Source organism: Phalaenopsis equestris, unplaced genomic scaffold, assembly GCF_001263595.1.
Source record: "Phalaenopsis equestris unplaced genomic scaffold, ASM126359v1 Scaffold000552, whole genome shotgun sequence".
Lineage (NCBI taxonomy): Eukaryota > Viridiplantae > Streptophyta > Magnoliopsida > Asparagales > Orchidaceae > Phalaenopsis > Phalaenopsis equestris.
In genome coordinates, this window is record NW_018164992.1 from 407,495 (window position 1) to 426,030 (window position 18,536).

An 18,536-nucleotide genomic window follows, 5' to 3' on the forward strand; every position below is an offset into this window, starting at 1 on the left:
TTGCTCTCCTAAGCCTCACACCCTCTCTATATATAGAAGCAAGAGAGTGATAGGTGGGACGTAGCTGAGCGGTAGGTGAGATGTGGTAGGTGAACGATACCACATTACAAAAGTGTCATTTTACCTTAGTTCAATAATTGGGGGTCAAAATAACAATTCTCCACCTAGACGCTCAATTGAGAAGCTTCGAAGTAAAGATTCCCTCCACCTGGCCCTTGAGGGGCCCTCAGCCCTTGCTTGAGTTTGCTAAGTCCAAACAGTACATGGACTTAGCAATCACGGTTCTTCCGATAAGAGAGTACAACCCTTTTTTTTTCTGACTCCTTGTATGACGAAACGATATTTTTCTTTACTCGTTCAACTTCATCAAACATTCTTATCCTGATTGATCCACTTCCAACAACCCTGTGAGCTTTATTGTCTCCTAGTAGAACGGACCCATCATTTTCTTGTTGCAGTATCTCGAACCAGTCTTTGTGAGGACACATGTGGAAAGAACATCCTGAGTCAAGGATCCACTCCTTACTGGATTCAGATTTTGTGATCATCAGGGCCTCAGCAGAATCGTAGTCATTTGAGGCTACGCTTGCCTCTCCAGAATCTCTGGGCTTCCCCTGAAAACTTTTCTTTCTATCCGGACAGTTCCTTCTAAAATGACATTCCTTGTGGCAGGGGGGGGGGGTGTTATAGCACTTGTTAGATCTCTTAGAAGACTGACTTATGCCCTTCCTTCTAGAGTTTGATCTGCTCTGATCACTTTTGAAGCCTTTCTTGCTCGACCTTCCTCTAACTGTCAGACTATCTCCACTGGTTTCCTCTTTCATGTCGTGCTTCTTCTGGGGTTCTTTAGCTCTAATAAGAGATTGAACCTCCTCCAGAATAATAGTCTGCACCCTTCCATAGAGCATCGCATCCTTGAAATGATCGTAGCTCTTGGGAATAGAGTTTAGCAACAGCAGTGCTTTGTCCTCATCGTCCATCTTGACATTGTCCTCATCGTCCATCTTGACGTTGATGTTCTCGAGATCGTCGATGATCTTGTTGAACTCGTCAATCTGCTCTGAGAAGGATTTGTCTTCATGCATTTTGAAGGAGTATAGGCGTTGCTTCAGAAAGAGCCTATTAGCCAAAGGCTTTGTTAGGTAGAGTACCTTGAGTTTGGCCCAAAGTGCTTGAGTCGTCTCCCTCGACACCTCCCTCAGAACTTTGTCGCCAAAGTTCAGGATTATCAAACTGTGGGTCTTGTCCAGTATGCTGATCTTCTCCTTCTCGGTCATATTGGCCGGCAATGTCGTCGACCCTTGCAAGGCTTCTGCAACACCCTGCTTAACCAGTAGAGCTCTCATCTTTACTCTCCATAGGCCGAAATCATTATTCCCGTTGAATTTCTCGATGTTGAATTTGGCGAAATCCATTATTGTGGCTTGATCACCGCTAACGTCTGAAATCCGCTCAGCTGAGGACCTACTGAATTCCGAGAGCTGTCGCGAAAATCCTCCTCCTTCGCGGACCGAACGACCCGCCTTCCTCTGCTCCTTCGCAGACAGTTCCTCCTCCGTCTCGCTGAACCGCACAACCTGCGGTGCTAATCCAGTCGATCAAAGCTTCCACTGCTCACTGAATCTGTCGCGATTCGGCTGCCTGCGACGCGATCCGCTTGCTCCTCTATTCGTGAATATCGAACTCCTCTTCTTCGTCGCTGGCCGCGAACACCTTTACGCGGACACCTCTAGCCAAGAAGTATGGATCTTCCTACAGACGGCGTCAATTGTTGTGAGATATGTACTTCCTGGCATAGAAATGAAACTCAAAGAACACAAGCAAACACAGATCGTTTACGTGGTTCGATCCAACTGCATCTACGTTCACGGGAGGGAATCAATCAAATAGTTCACTAAGGCAAAAGAAATGGAGAATACATAGCTTATACATAGAGATGAGCCTTCATCTTCCTTCTATGGCCTCCCTCTCAAGCGACACCTTGATACAAGGTCTCAAGATGCTCTCCTCCTCTCTAGCTCTCTAGCTATTCTCTCCTCCTTTGTGGTAGCTTAAGATCTTTTCTCTTGCTCTCCTAAGCCTCACACCCTCTCTATTTATAGAAGCAAGAGAGTGGTAGGTGGGAGGTAGGTGAGCAGTAGGTGAGCGGTAGGTGAGCGGTACCACATTACAAAAGTGTCCTTTTACCTTAGTTCAATAATTGGTGGTCAAAATAACATAAAGTTTTGGGTGTTTTAAATATAAATTTTTAAGTTTAGATTGCCAAAATATTATATTTAAAGTTTTGAGTGGTTGGTATGGAAAAACCCCAAGAAGGACATCGAGAAACATGTGAGTTGAAATTTTGTAAGGGTGGCAGGATTTGAGGGTTAGCGGAAAGTTTAATAGTTATATTAAAATCAAAATACGATTTTTAATTAAAACGGTATATATATAATCTGATTATATAGTTTAATAGGCATGTATTGTTTAATCAGGCATATATTTATTTCATTTTATATGTTTATTTATTTTTGCCTCGCAAATGTCTGTCATTGTGGGCCTTGGAAATGTATCCTCGACCTCTCACATAGGCAAATTTCATGTCTTGCATCCTTTTTTCTCGAAATGTATGTAGTTGGCCTCATGTGCAGGTAGATTTTGCATTTTGTGTTCATGCAGGATCCACAACATATTTTTTGCCCGTTCAACATAAATCATTTCATAAACTGGTGTTGATTGGTGAGGCTCGACATCGATCGAAGTAGTTTAGACTTGATGTTTGCAATATCGCATTCATTGCTCGCTGCCTCTGTTGTATAACTCTTTGTACATATTATCTGTGTGATCCTCGAGTTATGAAATTATATTGAGATCGACAAATGTCCTTTAACAAATATGATTCACGTCTAGAGCGAATCATTTTTGTTGCAAACCGGTTAACCTTACGGATCTTCGAAAATCTTACTCAATTTTTTTTTTTTTTTTACTATGCTGATTTTGAAGAATCTCCATAAATGTCCACGTAAGGTACAACTTCAAAGATTTATGTGCAAGCTTATCTCTATGTGTTGAACTTTGGCTTGCCCAGCTTCCTCCACTCGAAGAAGTCATTTAATCCAAATCTTTTACTTCTAAGCATTGATCAAAATTAAAAGGCCAAGAATTGATCAGCATTAAAACCAGGTGAAGTGGTTGGGGCATGAATCGAATTGTCTCGCAGACTGGTTCACTGTTGAACTAGTTGGACCGGTCCTGTTCTTCAAATCATGATTTTTCTCATATAAGCTGTTTATCATTGCCTACCATCATTCTATGATTAATTTGCATGATTGTGTTTATTTTCTCAAAAGTTGAATTTTGATGCCACTGATGAATATTGCTGATATATTGTGACGGTTACTTTTCCTTCAGGTTGAGCAAGGAAACCCCCGAGATTTGCTAAAAGACACCTGCTCTATATTTTCAGGCTTTGCTCGTGCTGCTTCTTATTCTGTCAGCACTAACAGCTGTGATTAAAACGTTTGGAGTTAGTTGTAAAGTAAGATACCTTTACAAATGAGAAACTGTAGAGGTACCTAAACCTGCTGAAACCTTGCTTGTTTAATCCTTAATGAAGTCTCTCAATGAATTTATGAAATTTTATGCATTGAGATGGATGATTGCGAATAATTATTAGATTATTTTGTTGGGTGCATTTCATGATTGAGAAGCTGCACTCTCAAGCATTATGTCGCAGGTAAGTGTGTTGATTATTGTAGTTTTAGCTCTCTTATGGCAATCACAGTAGTGGATCTATTTCATGCTAATTTTCATCTTTTAGTACTTTTTAAGCAGTATAGTTGAGGGCTTGTTTTTTTGATTTTTTTTATTTTTTCTATTTTTGTTTTTGTTTAATTATTTATATCAATAATTTAGTCGTCTTATCATTATTATTTGCATCGTCATTTTACATAGTAAAAAGTTTATTTTCAATACCCTAATTACAATGAATTTTGTAAGATATATTATTATTTTTAATGAAGTTGGTCGAGATAAATGTAGAAAATGCGAGCATCGTCTTGTAATCAATTAATTGAGTTAACATATTGTGTTGTCATAATCATGTGTAATATCTTTTTGTTCTTTTAGTTCCATAACTTCATTTTGTATCCAATTTTATTTTAAATTTTAATCATTTTAAAGCTTCATTTTCTTTTTCTAAGTTATAAAATTTTATTATTTTGACAGTAGCTATTGAATGTCTCATAAAATATGTAAATGTCAGCTTCAAAAATAAAATAAAACCAATACTCTCAATAACTGATTAAAAATATGATAATCAATCTTTTCTCTAGCATTGCCATAATCATATTTGACTCTAGTTAGCATGCATCCATCTTAATATGTTTGGGAGTAAAAACTTTTTGACTCTATTGGCTGTAAGTAATATTTTTTTGGCTTTCTAATCTAGAAAGCACAATGCTTCAAGTGATCTCTAAAATGAGTGGTTGCAGCACTGTTTTCTAACTTAAACTTCATTGTGTAATGATAATGTTCTGATTTTGATTATCTAGAAGAGTAATCTTTTTGAACTTATTCGAACCTATATTCTTTATTATTTTATTTCTGTTGCAACTTTATATCTGTTTTCACCTTCTAGCTTCTTAACCATCTATCTCCCCCACCAACATTTTCAACATCACAATCATTTTCACCATCATTATTCTCTTTATAAGTCTTATTTTTCATTAACATTAATATAATTTTGTTGCTAATTTATTTTTTGAAGCTAATCCTCATGATTTTCTTTTTCTATATTCATTATCCCACTAAGAACAATTACAACACTTTGTATTGAAGCTAATCCTCATAATTTTGTTGACATGTTACATATATCATGAAATATATATATATATATATATATAATTTTACAAGGGTAATGATATTGTTTATACTTTCATGTCAATATCAGAGGAAGGGGGGCATTAGGATATGTTCTGTTTCTAGGTCCAGATCTTGACTTAGAACTTCTAGAAAATTTAAAATAATTAAAATCAATAATCTTTTCAAATTGTTGTCATAGAATTTTGGATTTTTTCAATTGACTACTTCAATTTGCCTCACTCGAATTCAATTAAACATTAAAAAAATGAGATTTACATACATACCACAAAATTCTTATATATTTATGTCTAACACATAAATATCATATTTACATTTATAAAGATTTAGTGTGATAAATTTATTTTGCTTTCTAATTGTATATGATAGTGGTATTTTTAATGTGATATTAAAGATTTTAGATGTTAGATATGTAAATAAATAAGAATTGTGTGGTATGTATGTAAATTCCCCTAAAAAATTTTGTACTTTAAGACTCATAGCTTGGAACATCTCTTCTGAGAGTATTTATAATCATATTGTAAAATCACTATGCTATTGTTATTTGATCAACCCGATTGCTAATTAATTTTTTCACAACTTTGATATAATAAAAGGTTAAAAAATGTGACATATTATATATTTGTTTTCCACCTGCAATTATTATTGAAGTCAGAAAACAAAAATTTTAGGCCAAGGCTTGTTCAAAAATTTTGCATCAAATTGGTTTTCATTGTATATGTACAAACTAATACTTGATGCTGATGTAGTAGAGATGGCATTATCTGAGTAAATAGATCTTAAATAGATCTTAACAGCATAAATAGATCTTAAAAAGTTAGATTTATTAAGTCTTTTCAACAACATGATTTAATAAATTTGAAATTTAAGATAAAATTGTTGCTGAATTGAGAAGAATTTGGATTTGTCAAATTCTTAACTGAATTTTAAATCTTACTTAAATAGGATGCAATGGAGAAATAGGATTCATGTTGCCGACCCCATTTATTGGGATTAAGGTTTTGTTGTTATTGTTGTTAACATCATAAGATTTAAGTTGAGTCTTAAACTTATTATTAACGGCTCCATAATAAAATTAATTAATATAATTTGGGTTATCAACAGGCTAAATTTGAGCGAGCACAAGTCTGACTCATGTTCGAAATTGTTGGTGAGCATGAAGTTCTTGCTCGACTTAGTTTACATAATCATGTTTGGCTCGAAATTTAATAATGATTAAAAGTTAAAATTATTTCAAAAATATTATTATTTTATATTTTACATATTGTTAATTTATATTTACTTATTTTAAATCAAAGTTATCAAATAAAAATGGATACATTTTTATTCATATTCCACTTGTTCAAAAAATTATTGTTGCGATCTCATTTATTTAATAAATAAATAGTAGACTATTTAACAAAGAACAAGGGCCATTCATGCACGAGTTTTTTTTTATACGACCCTCCATTGGTGCGACCCGCAGGAAATGGAACAAGGTCTTGAGTCAACTCAAGCAACTCGGAGGCGGAAGCAGCCAAGCCGTTTCAATAAGTCGACCATTAGCCTTGCACCCCTTCACCTGTAATGCAGGCCATGCAGCCTTAAAAAACCCTAATCGTACTAAACTGCTAATCGTTCTCGAGCTCAAACTCGCGAGGCATTTGGAGCTTTCATGGAAGTCACCAACTCTTCTCTCCTGTACTCTCGCGTTCTCTTTTCCGTTTCTCGTCGCTCAGGACCTCCTTTCACCCATCTCCCTTCCTCTTCCAATGTCAACCGCCGTTTCCTTTGCTCGGTTGTGAGAAGCTCGGCAAGATATGCTATTCTCGGCGCTGGCTTCGCTGGACTATCAGTTGCCTGGCATCTTCTTCAGGTTCTCCTCTTCTCATATTATTTGGTCTCATCCTTATAGCCGTCGATTTATGTATCAAGAGTGGAAGCTTGACTAGCCGCTATGGGTTCTCGGTCTCAGGTCTACTTAGCAGTTGATGTGAAGTGATCATATTGGTTAATTTTCATAGCTGCATTAGGGTTTCTAACATGAGAATCGGCAATTCATATATGGGCTTGCTTGGCTACAAGTAGGTTTTATTTCCATAGGATTTAATAAATCCTGTAATCCAAAATTTTAGGATTAAAACCTGTAGTCTATTTGCCTATTTGTCATCCATAGGTTTATGACACCAACATGTTATAAGTGTAAATATCAAATTTTGGGTGGTTGATATGTAAATTCATAAGAACAGTGTGGTTTCTATGCAAATTCCCCTACCATTTATTAGCCCTTTACCGTTATGTTCTTGACTAAAAGTTGCTTCTTTGCTTCCTAATTTGTGCCAAGCAGCACTCTTCGAAGGAGTCTGGCATGAGTATAGATATCTATGATGAATCTGGCTTAGGTGGTGGTGCATCTGGTATTTCTGGTGGACTCCTCCATCCTTATTCTCCTAAGGGTAATTACTTTCTGTGATTCTGCTGTGGAAGTTTTCATAGCACCATTTTTTCATGAATTTTAAAATGATCAAATGGTGGATTTCTTTTTTTTTTTTTTCATAACTAAAGAGCTGAGGATTCGCTTGTGCGATTGTTTTTTTTTTTTTTTTTTTTTTTTTTTTTTTTTTTAGAACTTTACATACATACCACACAATTCTTATGTACTTACATATCTAACACCTAAACTCTCATATTTGCATTTATAACACTTTCTTGTGATAAACTTTTTCATGAAAACTTTTTTTTTTCACTTTTAAAATGCAGGTGAGTGGTAATTTTGTTTTGATATTAAGGATATGATTGCTATTCATGTAAATATTAAAGTTTGGGTGTTGGATATGTAAATAAATAAGAATTGTGTGGTGCGTATGTAAAAGCCCCTTTTTATTTATGTACTTACAATTTTGACTGTAGGAAAGCTTTTATGGAGAGGTTCAGAGTCATGGGGAGAGTGTTTAAAGCTATTAGCAGCTGCTGAAAGAGCTTTGGAGCTAAGCTATTCAAGCAAGCTCGGTCATGATCAGTCATGCTCTTTGGATGGACCTATAATTTTGAGAAGGCAAACTTTTTATTTCCACACATTTCTTTTTAGGGAAGCTTACATACATACCACACAATTTTTATGTATTTACATATCAAACGCCTAACTTTTATATTTATTTGCATAACACTTTGGTGTGATAAACCTATGCATGAAAAGCTGTGTTTTAATTTTAAAATGTAGGTGATTGTGGTATTCTCATGTGATATTAAAGATTGAAGTACATGCATGTATATGAAAGTTTGGGTGTCAAATATGTAAATACATAAGAATTGTGTGGTATGTTTGTAAATGTTCCTTCTTTTTATAGATATCCACTTGTTATATGGCATTAAGAATTCCATTTTGAATGTGCTACCTTTTTAGGAATTGCATCTGAATGATAAACTTTGTGAATGCTTAGCTAAAATCTCACTTTTATTGATAAATTTTATAAGTTTTAAATTAGGTTTTTATTACTTGTCTGAGTATCTTAGATTCTTAATCATCATTTCAAGTATTTGTTTTACACTATTAAGAATAGACTCTGATTTTGTTGCTATTTGGAGTATATTTTTGTGCCTGTTTATTGCATTAACTTAAAATATTATTCCAGCATTTTAATACCAAACCTAAAATTTAAAAAGTATAAGATCATCAATGACAAATAAAAAATAGGAGAGTCAATATAAATTTTGATGGGAGCATCATATTTAATCTTGTGAGTGTTCTGTTTTTGGGCTCGGGGAGAAAACACTAACCAAATAAATAATTAGTCAAAATTCAACAAATTTCAAATTTTTATTCAAATTTTGTATTTTAGATATTTTGGAGGTACTATGATGAATATTTATGGGGATGAAACATGGCCTTTAGTTTTTTTAGTAAATCACTTAGTTTTACTGATAATATTGGATGGCTCAAGTAGTTTGTAATTGCAATTAAATCAAAGTATTTGTTGGTTAGGTTGGTAGGCGTTGCTGTTTCATGCTGCAGTTTTACACACGAAAATAACTTTGTGATTTTTTTTTAATTTTCCTTATCCTATCCAGATGTTGGGCTTCTTCAAATTTTGTCATTTTATTCAAATTTTATAATTTTATTCAAATAATGCGAAATGAATGTCTGTGATAGTGTTGATGTAGCTCCAGTGACGGACGTAGTTAGATAGAGTTGTCTTAGATGGTTTGGTCGTATTAACGTCGACCATCTGATGATCTGATTATGAGAGTAGATGTATTAGATTCGACTTTGGTTAAGAAAGGCAGAGGTAGACCTAAGAAGACTTGGGCATGTTGTATAAAAAATTATTTTAATTTATTAGAACTAAATGAAAATATGACATTAAATAGGACGCAATGGAGAAAAAGTATCCATGTAGCTGACCCTACGTAGTAGGATTAAGGCTTTGTTGTTGTTGTTGTTTTATTCAAAATTTGAGCTTTTTATTTTATCCCTTTCATCATTCTTGAACAAGCAGCCGTATGAGTCATGCAGATAGTTTATAAGTAATTATTTGAGGTATTCAATAGAGGAGGTTTTATTTATTAATTTGTGAAATTTATTTTTCAATGTTGTGTCAAATAAATGCATGATTTTTTTATTTTATTTTTTTTTTTTGTGTGATGCAAGTCCGGCTATCTAGTTTTGTGGGAGGTAATTGTGTATAGATGTGAGCCCTAGATTATTTCTGTGTTGTTTGTGTTAGTTATTGACTCTCTATTGTTTAGTTTTTTTGGCAACATAAGAGCCCCGAATTAGTTCACTTTGGCGACAAATGGGGTTTAATTTGCTGTGTGCAAATAATTCAACTGCTTGTTGATTTTGCATGATTCAAAAATTTAGGTGAGAATGTAGAAATGAACTAAACTGCAATTAAAACTAGTTTGATATTTTGCAACAACTTTCAGAAAGCAGAGTTTTTAAATTTCCGAAATTGAGTGTTGTTTAGTATGGGCTCATCTTTTTGTTAAATTAGTATCGTCTTTCAGTATAATTGTTCCAATTGGGTATTAAGTTCTCTTTTAGAGGAGTTAACCTGCAAAAGTTTAGAAACTTTTGAAAGCCTTTTTCTTGATGCCACACTGACAAGTTATACAGGAAAATCTTTCTACTTTAAAAATTAGAGAAATCAAATGACAATTAGGAACAGCCATTCTGGAGCTATTTCGCTCTTCTTCTTTTTTTCTTTTTTGCATTTATCTACTATTTTCTACTTCGATAACCATATTTATTCAATTTCACATGATTTCCTGTCTCTGAAGTTGATTTTTGTTACTGGAATCTCAGGGGAATCTTAAGGCCTGGAACAAATGAGACTAATGTAGAGATTCTTAAAGCGGTATCCTCTTTAAAAAATATTTGGCATTTACATACAATCCCCCCAATTTCTATATATGTACATATCTATCACCTAGACTTTACTTTTTTACATTTATACCACCCACATTTTACATATCACATAAAAAATACCACCATTTTAAAAAGAGTGAAATACATCTTTTCATGTATAGGTAAGGTGGTATGCATGTAAAGAATTGAAGTTTAGGTGTTATATATGTAAATACATGAGAATTGAGTTGTATGTATATAAATTTTCCTTATATCTATTTATTTTTTATTTATATTTATATATTTCCCCATTCTAAGTTGTTAGAATGCTCAAAATTGCCTCACAAGTTGTCCTTTAGACCTCCTTGCTGGGCAAGCTGCAACTTCTCTCGTACCAAATCTATCAGTTCCATTCAATTTTGCTGTTTTCATGCCCTTGGCTATGAATATTCATCCAAAGAGGTATCTTAAGGTAAGTAAATCTTTCTGCCATATCTGCCTCTCCTTAGCCATCTGTTTTGCACTTTACTATATTCTTTCTTTATGCTTATTATTAACAAGCAAAATATCTAATTTCTGTTTTATAGGCACTTTTTATGGCTTGCAAAAACTTTGCAAATGAAGTATCTTCGACGGCCCAAGCAATGACAGAAATTAGTCTTTTCAAAAAACATGTCGAAAGGCTCCATGAACTAGATGGTAAATACTAAGTCATTTCAATTTGAAAGAAAAGAAGTTTATAATGACAGAACAGTGAACATATAAGGGGGATTTACATGCATGTCACATAATTTTTATGTTTTTATATATCTAACACCTAAAATTTAACATATATTTATACGCTATTCAAATTTTTAACATCACATTAAAAATACTGCTAATACTAACTTAAATGAAATGCACATTTACATGCATATGCTTTGAATATGATTGTAATACTAGAAAGTTATATTTCTAAAGATCAAACATTAAGATGTTAGGTATGTAAATACATGAGAATTGTGCGGTATGTATGTAAATTCTCCAAAGATATTTAAATGCATTTAATTTCGTAAATGAAAAAGAAAAGGGGATGGAGTAGAAGTTATATGGATGGGTATTTTGAGCAACTCTTAAGTGACACCATTAGAGAATGAGATTCAATGAAAAAAGGGTTCGGAAATACTGCATGATGCTGCACAATGAGATTGGTATAATGATGTTTTTCAAATATAGTATAAATTTATTTTGAATTAAATTAGTTATAATTATTTTTTTGATGTTATTTGATTTGAACTTTTAGATTACTTCAGAATTCATTACCATCGATAGAATATGAGGGTTTTGATTTGATGATTGATGTTTTATTGGTAGCACTGTGGAGGGTTACAGAATTGCTATCTACATTTTCCAATTTTGAAAATTGTAGAAAAAACAGGGATTCCCAATGTGCTATATCCTGTTTATGCTGAGTTGAATATTTCAGCAATTCAGGATTAAGATTTAAGGTTTTCGGAAATTATTTGCTACCGGATTTTTTTTGTTTAATTTGTTTTCGTTCTATTAGAAGAAAATGTTCCTTATTTAGGGTTTATGGACTGTGAATTATGAGCGTAATTGTGTGCCTCACATCTTAGATGTTTTGCATCACTTTCTTAAGGCAAACAAAATCATATTCTAGGAGAGAATCACCAGAAAAATGAGGTTAATCAAAAGAAGACCGATTTAGTATAGTAGCATATTTGATTTAATTACGTGTTTTCAGTGGCAATTAGGTAAATTGTATATTTTGAAATGTAAGCATGTGAACAGATATTAATAGAACGGTGTATATGAAAATCTCCCAAATACAAATTGGTACTAAGATGTAAAGGTTAAGTTAATTCCAGAGAAATGTCTATTATGTTTGGGGATTGTAAGTGCTGCTAAATGTGCAAAGAATTTGTGATATTTAATTGTGTTGCATGGCATGGCAAGGTTGCACATCACTCAACACTTCAAAGTGATCCTATAACATAAAGTGGAGTCAAATCTGCAGACTGCACTTTGTTGTTGTCTTGCAAAGCACATAATGCATTTATACAGAAGCTTGAAACTTGCAAAACACATTAATTTTAAGCTCGTGTCTGACTCCAAATCCTACTCCAAATTAGAGGCGTGCATTATTTGGACAAAACCAAAAGTCAAATCAAATTGAATAAGTTGGGTTGATTCAATTCAGTTTCAAAAATACATTTCAGTTTTTTTGTTTTTAAAACCTTAAAATTCAGTTTTCTATTATTAATTTGACTTTAATTTTCATTTAACCAAACAAGCTGAAAAAGTATTAAAATTTCTTATTCTATTTTAATTTCATATCAAACAAATCAAAAAAAGTTAAAGTTTACATCATATGCAATATTTGATTGAAATAAGCTGAAGATTCATGAAATTTAAGTGATATTATACATGCAAGATACGTAATACGTAATGTTTGTTTATAATCAAACTCCCCCAAATAATTAAATTTTGGTTTGTTCTTAATTGAACTGTTTAAATTGAGTTAAATTATTGTTTGGTCGTTTCAATTTTATCTAAATTCTGATTGGTTTGATTTTTTTGGATTTTGGTTTCAATCGGCTTGACCAATTTAAAAACTAATCCATCCAAACTGGCAATCGCTCACCCCTACCCAAATTAAATATTTATTCAAAATAATATATATATGATATTTTAGTGTCATAACATGAAAAAGTGTATTTCACTAAAAAAAACAGTATTAGCGGCATTTTTTATGTGATGTTTAAAACTTAAGTATTGACGAAATATAGAAATACATAAAAGTCATATGATATTTAAGGAAATCCCTCTAAATATTTTTGTTTGACAGAGTGTAATCGATTTCCATCCTCATAAATTTGATTGCCGCAGCTTTTATTCTACAGGAGAGTATGATGCAGTTGTTATATGTCTTGGTGCCAAAGCAGAAATGCTTCCAGAACTCTCTGGGAATCTCCCTTTGAGGAACTGCAGGGGAATTATAGCAGAACTTGAATTGCCCGCTGATGTAGGGTACTGTCATCTTCTATCACAAACAAGTATTCTCTTCATATTTTTCAACCAAGTCCCCATCTTTTTTAATGGAAGTTTTACATGTTTACCACTTAATTCATATGTATTTACATATCTAACGCCTAAACTTTAATTTTTACATATATGCTGCCTTGCCTTCGCATGAGAATGTGTACTTTACTTTTTAAAACTTATTTTGGTATTTTATGTGATATGAAAGTTGTGTGGTACAAGTCTAAATATAAAAGTTTAAGTGTGAGATATGTAAATATATAAACTTGTGTGCTACATATGTAGATTTACCTTTTTTTTTTTTTTTTTTTTCAAAATTCAGAGAATATAGTGATCAGAGCCCCTCAATCTTATCTGATGCATGGCTTGCATTCCAAGGTCCCCAAAATTTGCTCATGGGATCAACATGGGACTGGTCTTCCAACAACTATTCATCTCTTGTTTCTTCTTCTGAAGCAGCAGAAGCTATGAAAGAGCTGCTTCCAAAGGTCTCAGTTGTGTATCCAAACATAAAGAAGTGGGAATTTGTTAGAGCAAGAGCAGGGTTGAGAGCAATGCCGCCGCTGACTCCTTTCGGATCGCTGCCGCTGCTTGGGTCTGTCGGGGAAGCGGTCGGACGAAAGGGCGGTAACTGTCGATGCTGGTTGGTCGGGGGGCTCGGCTCGAGGGGACTTCTGCATCATGGTTTGATGGGGAAGTTGATCGCTGGAGCGGTGGTTTCCTCTAATGAAGGAGTGATTCCCTCTGAGTTGACTTCATGGAAGAGAAAGGAAACTTGTGGCATTTAAGTTGTTAATAGGGCTATAAACAAGCAGAGCTTGAGCGAGCTCTAGCTTGACTCGTGTTTAACTCATTCAAAATTGACTCATGTTCGACATTGCTCATGAACAATGTATTCGTGTTCAACTCAATTTATATATTCTTGTTCATATCCAGCTTGAAACTGACTCATTTAAATTAATTAGAAAAAATAGATGTAGGACTTTGGATCCGAATATGTATCAATTCTATGTAATAGAAAACTCAACCATATTACTAGTTGTTATGATTTAAACTTACATATAAATACACATAATATATTATTATACTATATCGCAGGTCTGCTCATTTAGCTGTGTTGGCAAAGAACAAGTTTTTTTACAGCACTATTTGTTAATGTTTTCTATGCAGTATTTGTCATGGTGTTACAATAGAGGTGTTTGGTGATGAATTAATTATAATGAGTAAATGATTATCGGGGTACAATGTGTTTGGAATAGGGTGGTTTTTTTGGTGATATAGTTGACCTATTAAGACAAAAGACCAGCGCATAAATTACTCTCTTTTTTCTCACTAAAAGAATTAATCCAAAAGACCAGAAACCTGCTGAGTTTAAAAATAGTTCATGATTCTTCTAAAAACTACTTTGTTTGAAAGCGACTCGTGTAAAATAAAATGTTCGGATTGATTTGAACTTATTTGTTCAATGTGGTTGTGTTCGCTTCGATAGCCTTAAGAGAGGTAAATTAAGCTTTAAAATAAATAAAAATTTATCCCAAGCCGCCCTTAAAGGGACAAAAATTAGACACATTTGGTAGTCTCATATTAAAATGACTCCTCATAGTTAATTATAAGAAATATTCACATAAACAATGCAGTAAGTAAGAAATACCATCAAATGTTTGCTATTACAAGCAAAATAATTGGTTGACGCAATACTCAAGTATAAGAACAGTGTCTGGGAGTGGAGAATTATGGCAACCTTATTCCTCCAGCGAAAGGATCAATGACAGTTTGTTTAATTGTAAATTGTTTGCTATTTAAAAAAAGGGCATTTATAACATACCGCCCTCTTCCAATGTATTTACATATCTAACACCAAATTTTTACCTTTTAACATTAATACAACCCAAATCTTTCATATCACATTAAAAACATCTCACCATTATTATAACTTGAAAGTAAAATGCACATTTTCATGCATAGGTAAGATGGAATGTATGTAAAAATTAAAATTTTTATATTAGATATGCAAATACATAGAAACTGAGTAGTATGTATGTAAATCAGTTAAAAAAAAAACTTCATAAGTAATTTGTGGACCAAAGTAAGCTGGACATGATCACTCAAGTAATAACTAAACATTGAAACCTTCAGAACGAAGACATTGTTTGTGTGCCTCGATCCATTTCGTGCACGCCGATTCGCCATGCTCGACGATGCATTCATCTCTCAGCCTCTTAGTTTCAGGGCAAGCACAGCAAATCTTCTTCTTTGGCTTTGTGTTTAGATCTTCTCCTGTTTTAGCTTCATTCTGGTTGATTGCTGGGGCTCCGGGCATTGTGAAATTCAGTGCAGACTGAAAAAATAATCAAATTCCTGCAAAGACGGACAAGGATTGTTGAAGAATGGTGTTAATAACATTTTCGAGTTTTGAACAATTGATTTGATGGAATTGAAGTGAAATTAGTTTTTCATTGAACTCTTTGATTGAGAGGGTTGACATGTAAATTTTAATTTTAGCTTATATAACATTTAAATCCTTAACATCACATCAAAAATATCACTAATATTAGCTTTTTATGCGTGCATATTGATATGATTATGATACTAAAATATTGTATATATTAATATCAAATTTTGGGCGTTAAGTATATGAATATAGAAAAATTGTGGGGTATGTATGTAAATAACCGATAAATTCAAGAAAGAACACAACACACAACTAATGTTATTCAAATTTTAATTTTACAACAGCTTATAACAGGGTATAGGCAGAAATGTGCACGTGTTCTAATATTTTTGGTAAAATCAATTTCTTATGAATTACTCCCATACAAAAGTCGCGATGTAATATTCCAAATAAGATATAGCTACTTAAATGATCAAGGTTGGGAGTTGAATTTTGATATAAAGCAAATTAGAAAACAAAAACTAAAATTGCATGCTAAGAATGACAATAATAAAATCTAAGAGTATCACTACTCTTACAAGGCACTTTAACTGCATTTATATTTCTTTAACTAAGCTCAAAAAGATGTTTCATTTGTCAATGAATTTTTCCTATAGTTACCAAACATAGTTGAAATGATAAGCAAAGAAATGGACATATAATGCTTGTGAATTATCATTAAAAATGAGGCCTATAAACAGTTAAACTCGTCTTGCATATCATATAATCATCATAACTTTAACCATGTATCATATGTAGGCTCGACAAATATTTGATAAGTATAGTTTTAAGAGTTGCCTTCGGTGTGACTACACTAATGGAGGAAACAAGTTCAAAACTAATAAATTTACCAACGTATCTCACCGCGGCAGCAAACCACTCTTTTGTTCACGTAACACTAGATTCATAACAGGAATAGTTAAATAAGAATCGCCATTATCATTCATCGTGTAAGGCAAAATCTTGATGGCTACAATACAATAAATTTCTTTTTAAATCTTTGATTGTAATTTTTTTTTAACTTAATGCTAATTATTAGGAAAAAAATTAAGTAATTCCAAAAAAAACTTGAATTATTTAATTCAAATAACTCATTATGACCATGGAATGATGATCCTTGATTTAGAAAGAATAGAACACAAATAATGGTTGCAAAAACAAAATAGATTTTTTTTTTTTCATCATTAGTCAACCACAAAGTAGGAACAATTTATTAATGACACTTACTTTTTCTTCGCTCTATTGTAAGCACTTTGTCCTCCAACATGAGCCAAAAGTTTTTCTTTTCTCATCCAATTTTTAAATCATTAGCTAAAAAATGAGTCTCCTCCACATTGATTTGTGATTGTTTGTTAGAGAGACCTAAAGAGATATTAAGAGAGACAATATGCATCATTATTTTACACACTATGTTCCAATCATATTGGATAGTCTTTGAACCATTTTTAAATTAAACATCGGTATAATTTCAGGAGGTGCTATCAAGGTTTTATAGTAACATTAGGATAAAATATAATAAAATTTATGATATTTAAGTTATGAAGCTTTATAAGATAAATAAGCTCATAGCATGTAGGATGTGAAGCTTTAGATCAAGATATGGATTCCATGACTTCAATTTATAAATCATAAGCTCATATTACGGATTCATGCCTATCTAAATAAAATTAACAAGAGGTGCTATCAAGGTTTATTCCACAAGTTGAGAAGTAAATCAAAACACGTATCTTGAAGACAAAATAAACGAGTATTGAGCTTTCTTCTTCTGGGCTTCGAGAACTATGGGGAATCAAATTGGATGAAAGTCTCATGCAATAAGTTCGATGGGCTTTATCATTCTAAATAGCCTTCAAGCAGTATGATAGCCCTCAATAATTTTATCTGTTTGAATTTCTAATATAAGATGTTCTAAACATCTCCGGACTGTCCGGTAACAGATTTAGAGCAGGATTTAAGCTGGATTTAACCTAAATCTTGCCAGACGTTCGTTTTGGACAAAATAAAGCCTCGGATTTGATAAATCCGGATTTCACGGATTTCGGCCTAAGATCCCGTGAATCGGTGGATTTAGTAAATCCGGGACGAACGCTTCGCGCGAAAAAGAAGAAGTTAAGTTACCTTCCTGGATGATTTTGGATAGGAGAGGAGCAGCAGGAGGAAAAAAAATGGGAGTTTCGGGTCTCTGTAAGCCGCGATCCCGTGTTTGCGTACCCAGCTAGCTCCAATTGCGACTGTATCGCGAGGGTTCGGTGAGGAAGGCGATGGTTTTGGACGAAATCAGAGAGGTGGAGGCACGTGCGAGGGTTTCGGAGAGAGGAGCGGTGTAGGCGTCCCTTGGGTAGGGGTGTAGACGGATCGGGCTCAAAAAATGTGTTCGTGTTCAGCTCATTTGTTTAACTAGCCAAATACGAGCTGTTCACGAATAAAAAGTCTTTTTAACAATTCTAATCATATAGCCATAAGACAATAAGAATTTGAGCAAGATTTAAAAATTATTATTTATATCAAAATATCATTTGAATCTGATTTAATAATTTTTATTCTATTTTCTTAATCAATATTTTAATTGATTATAAATATTTGTAGTCTTGTAGTCAATTAAATACTACTTAATATATATATATAAACTGGATGAGTATTATTTCGGGTCAAAACGAGCCGAACACGAGCCGTTTTGACAGCCCTACCCTTCGGGAAGAGAGGAGTAATGTAAGCGAGGCTTTCCATTCATTTTATTTAAGTTAATTTTTTTAATTAAATTTTATTTAACTTAATTTTCTTAATTAATTAAAATACTATCTGATTAAATATTCTTAAATAAATTCATTTATTCTTTACTTATAAAGTAATTAATTAATTAATTAATTATATATA

The 18,536-nt window shown here is 33.1% G+C and overlaps 3 protein-coding genes across 6 annotated transcripts in view; 2 read left to right on the forward strand and 1 right to left on the reverse strand.

Moving 5' to 3' along the window:
• Positions 1 to 3,804, forward strand: part of LOC110029169 (ABC transporter C family member 13) — a 158,609-nt gene extending 154,805 nt beyond the window's left edge. Inside the window, 1 exon segment of the mRNA XM_020731338.1 lies at positions 3,394 to 3,804. Within this exon segment, the coding sequence (XP_020586997.1) occupies positions 3,394 to 3,498 (105 nt within the window). The 3' untranslated portion in view covers positions 3,499 to 3,804.
• A 2,525-nt stretch (positions 3,805 to 6,329) lies between these two features.
• LOC110029269 lies at positions 6,330 to 14,200 on the forward strand. Its single transcript, XM_020731491.1, has 8 exons — positions 6,330 to 6,718; positions 7,190 to 7,298; positions 7,753 to 7,897; positions 10,148 to 10,199; positions 10,515 to 10,661; positions 10,777 to 10,888; positions 13,093 to 13,219; positions 13,554 to 14,200. The coding sequence occupies exons 1-8, from the start codon at positions 6,518 to 6,520 to the stop codon at positions 14,017 to 14,019; spliced, it is 1,359 nt and encodes a 452-aa protein (XP_020587150.1). The 5' UTR covers positions 6,330 to 6,517; the 3' UTR covers positions 14,020 to 14,200.
• Positions 14,201 to 15,251: 1,051 nt separating this feature from the next.
• Positions 15,252 to 17,991, reverse strand: LOC110029192 (cytochrome c oxidase copper chaperone 1-like). 4 transcript variants are annotated; one of them, XM_020731367.1, is made up of 2 exons: positions 17,785 to 17,991; positions 15,252 to 15,589 (listed from the first exon to the last, which is right to left on the reverse strand). In XM_020731367.1, exon 2 carries the CDS (start codon positions 15,549 to 15,551, stop codon positions 15,348 to 15,350), a length of 204 nt encoding a protein of 67 aa, XP_020587026.1. In that variant the 5' UTR covers positions 15,552 to 15,589; positions 17,785 to 17,991; the 3' UTR covers positions 15,252 to 15,347. The 4 variants fall into 4 exon arrangements, with proteins under 4 accessions (XP_020587026.1, XP_020587027.1, XP_020587028.1 ...); XM_020731368.1 differs by lacking the exon at positions 17,785 to 17,991 and adding an exon at positions 17,390 to 17,772; XM_020731369.1 differs by lacking the exon at positions 17,785 to 17,991 and adding an exon at positions 17,390 to 17,772 and having other exon boundaries at positions 15,252 to 15,608.
• Positions 17,992 to 18,536: the final 545 nt, after the last annotated feature.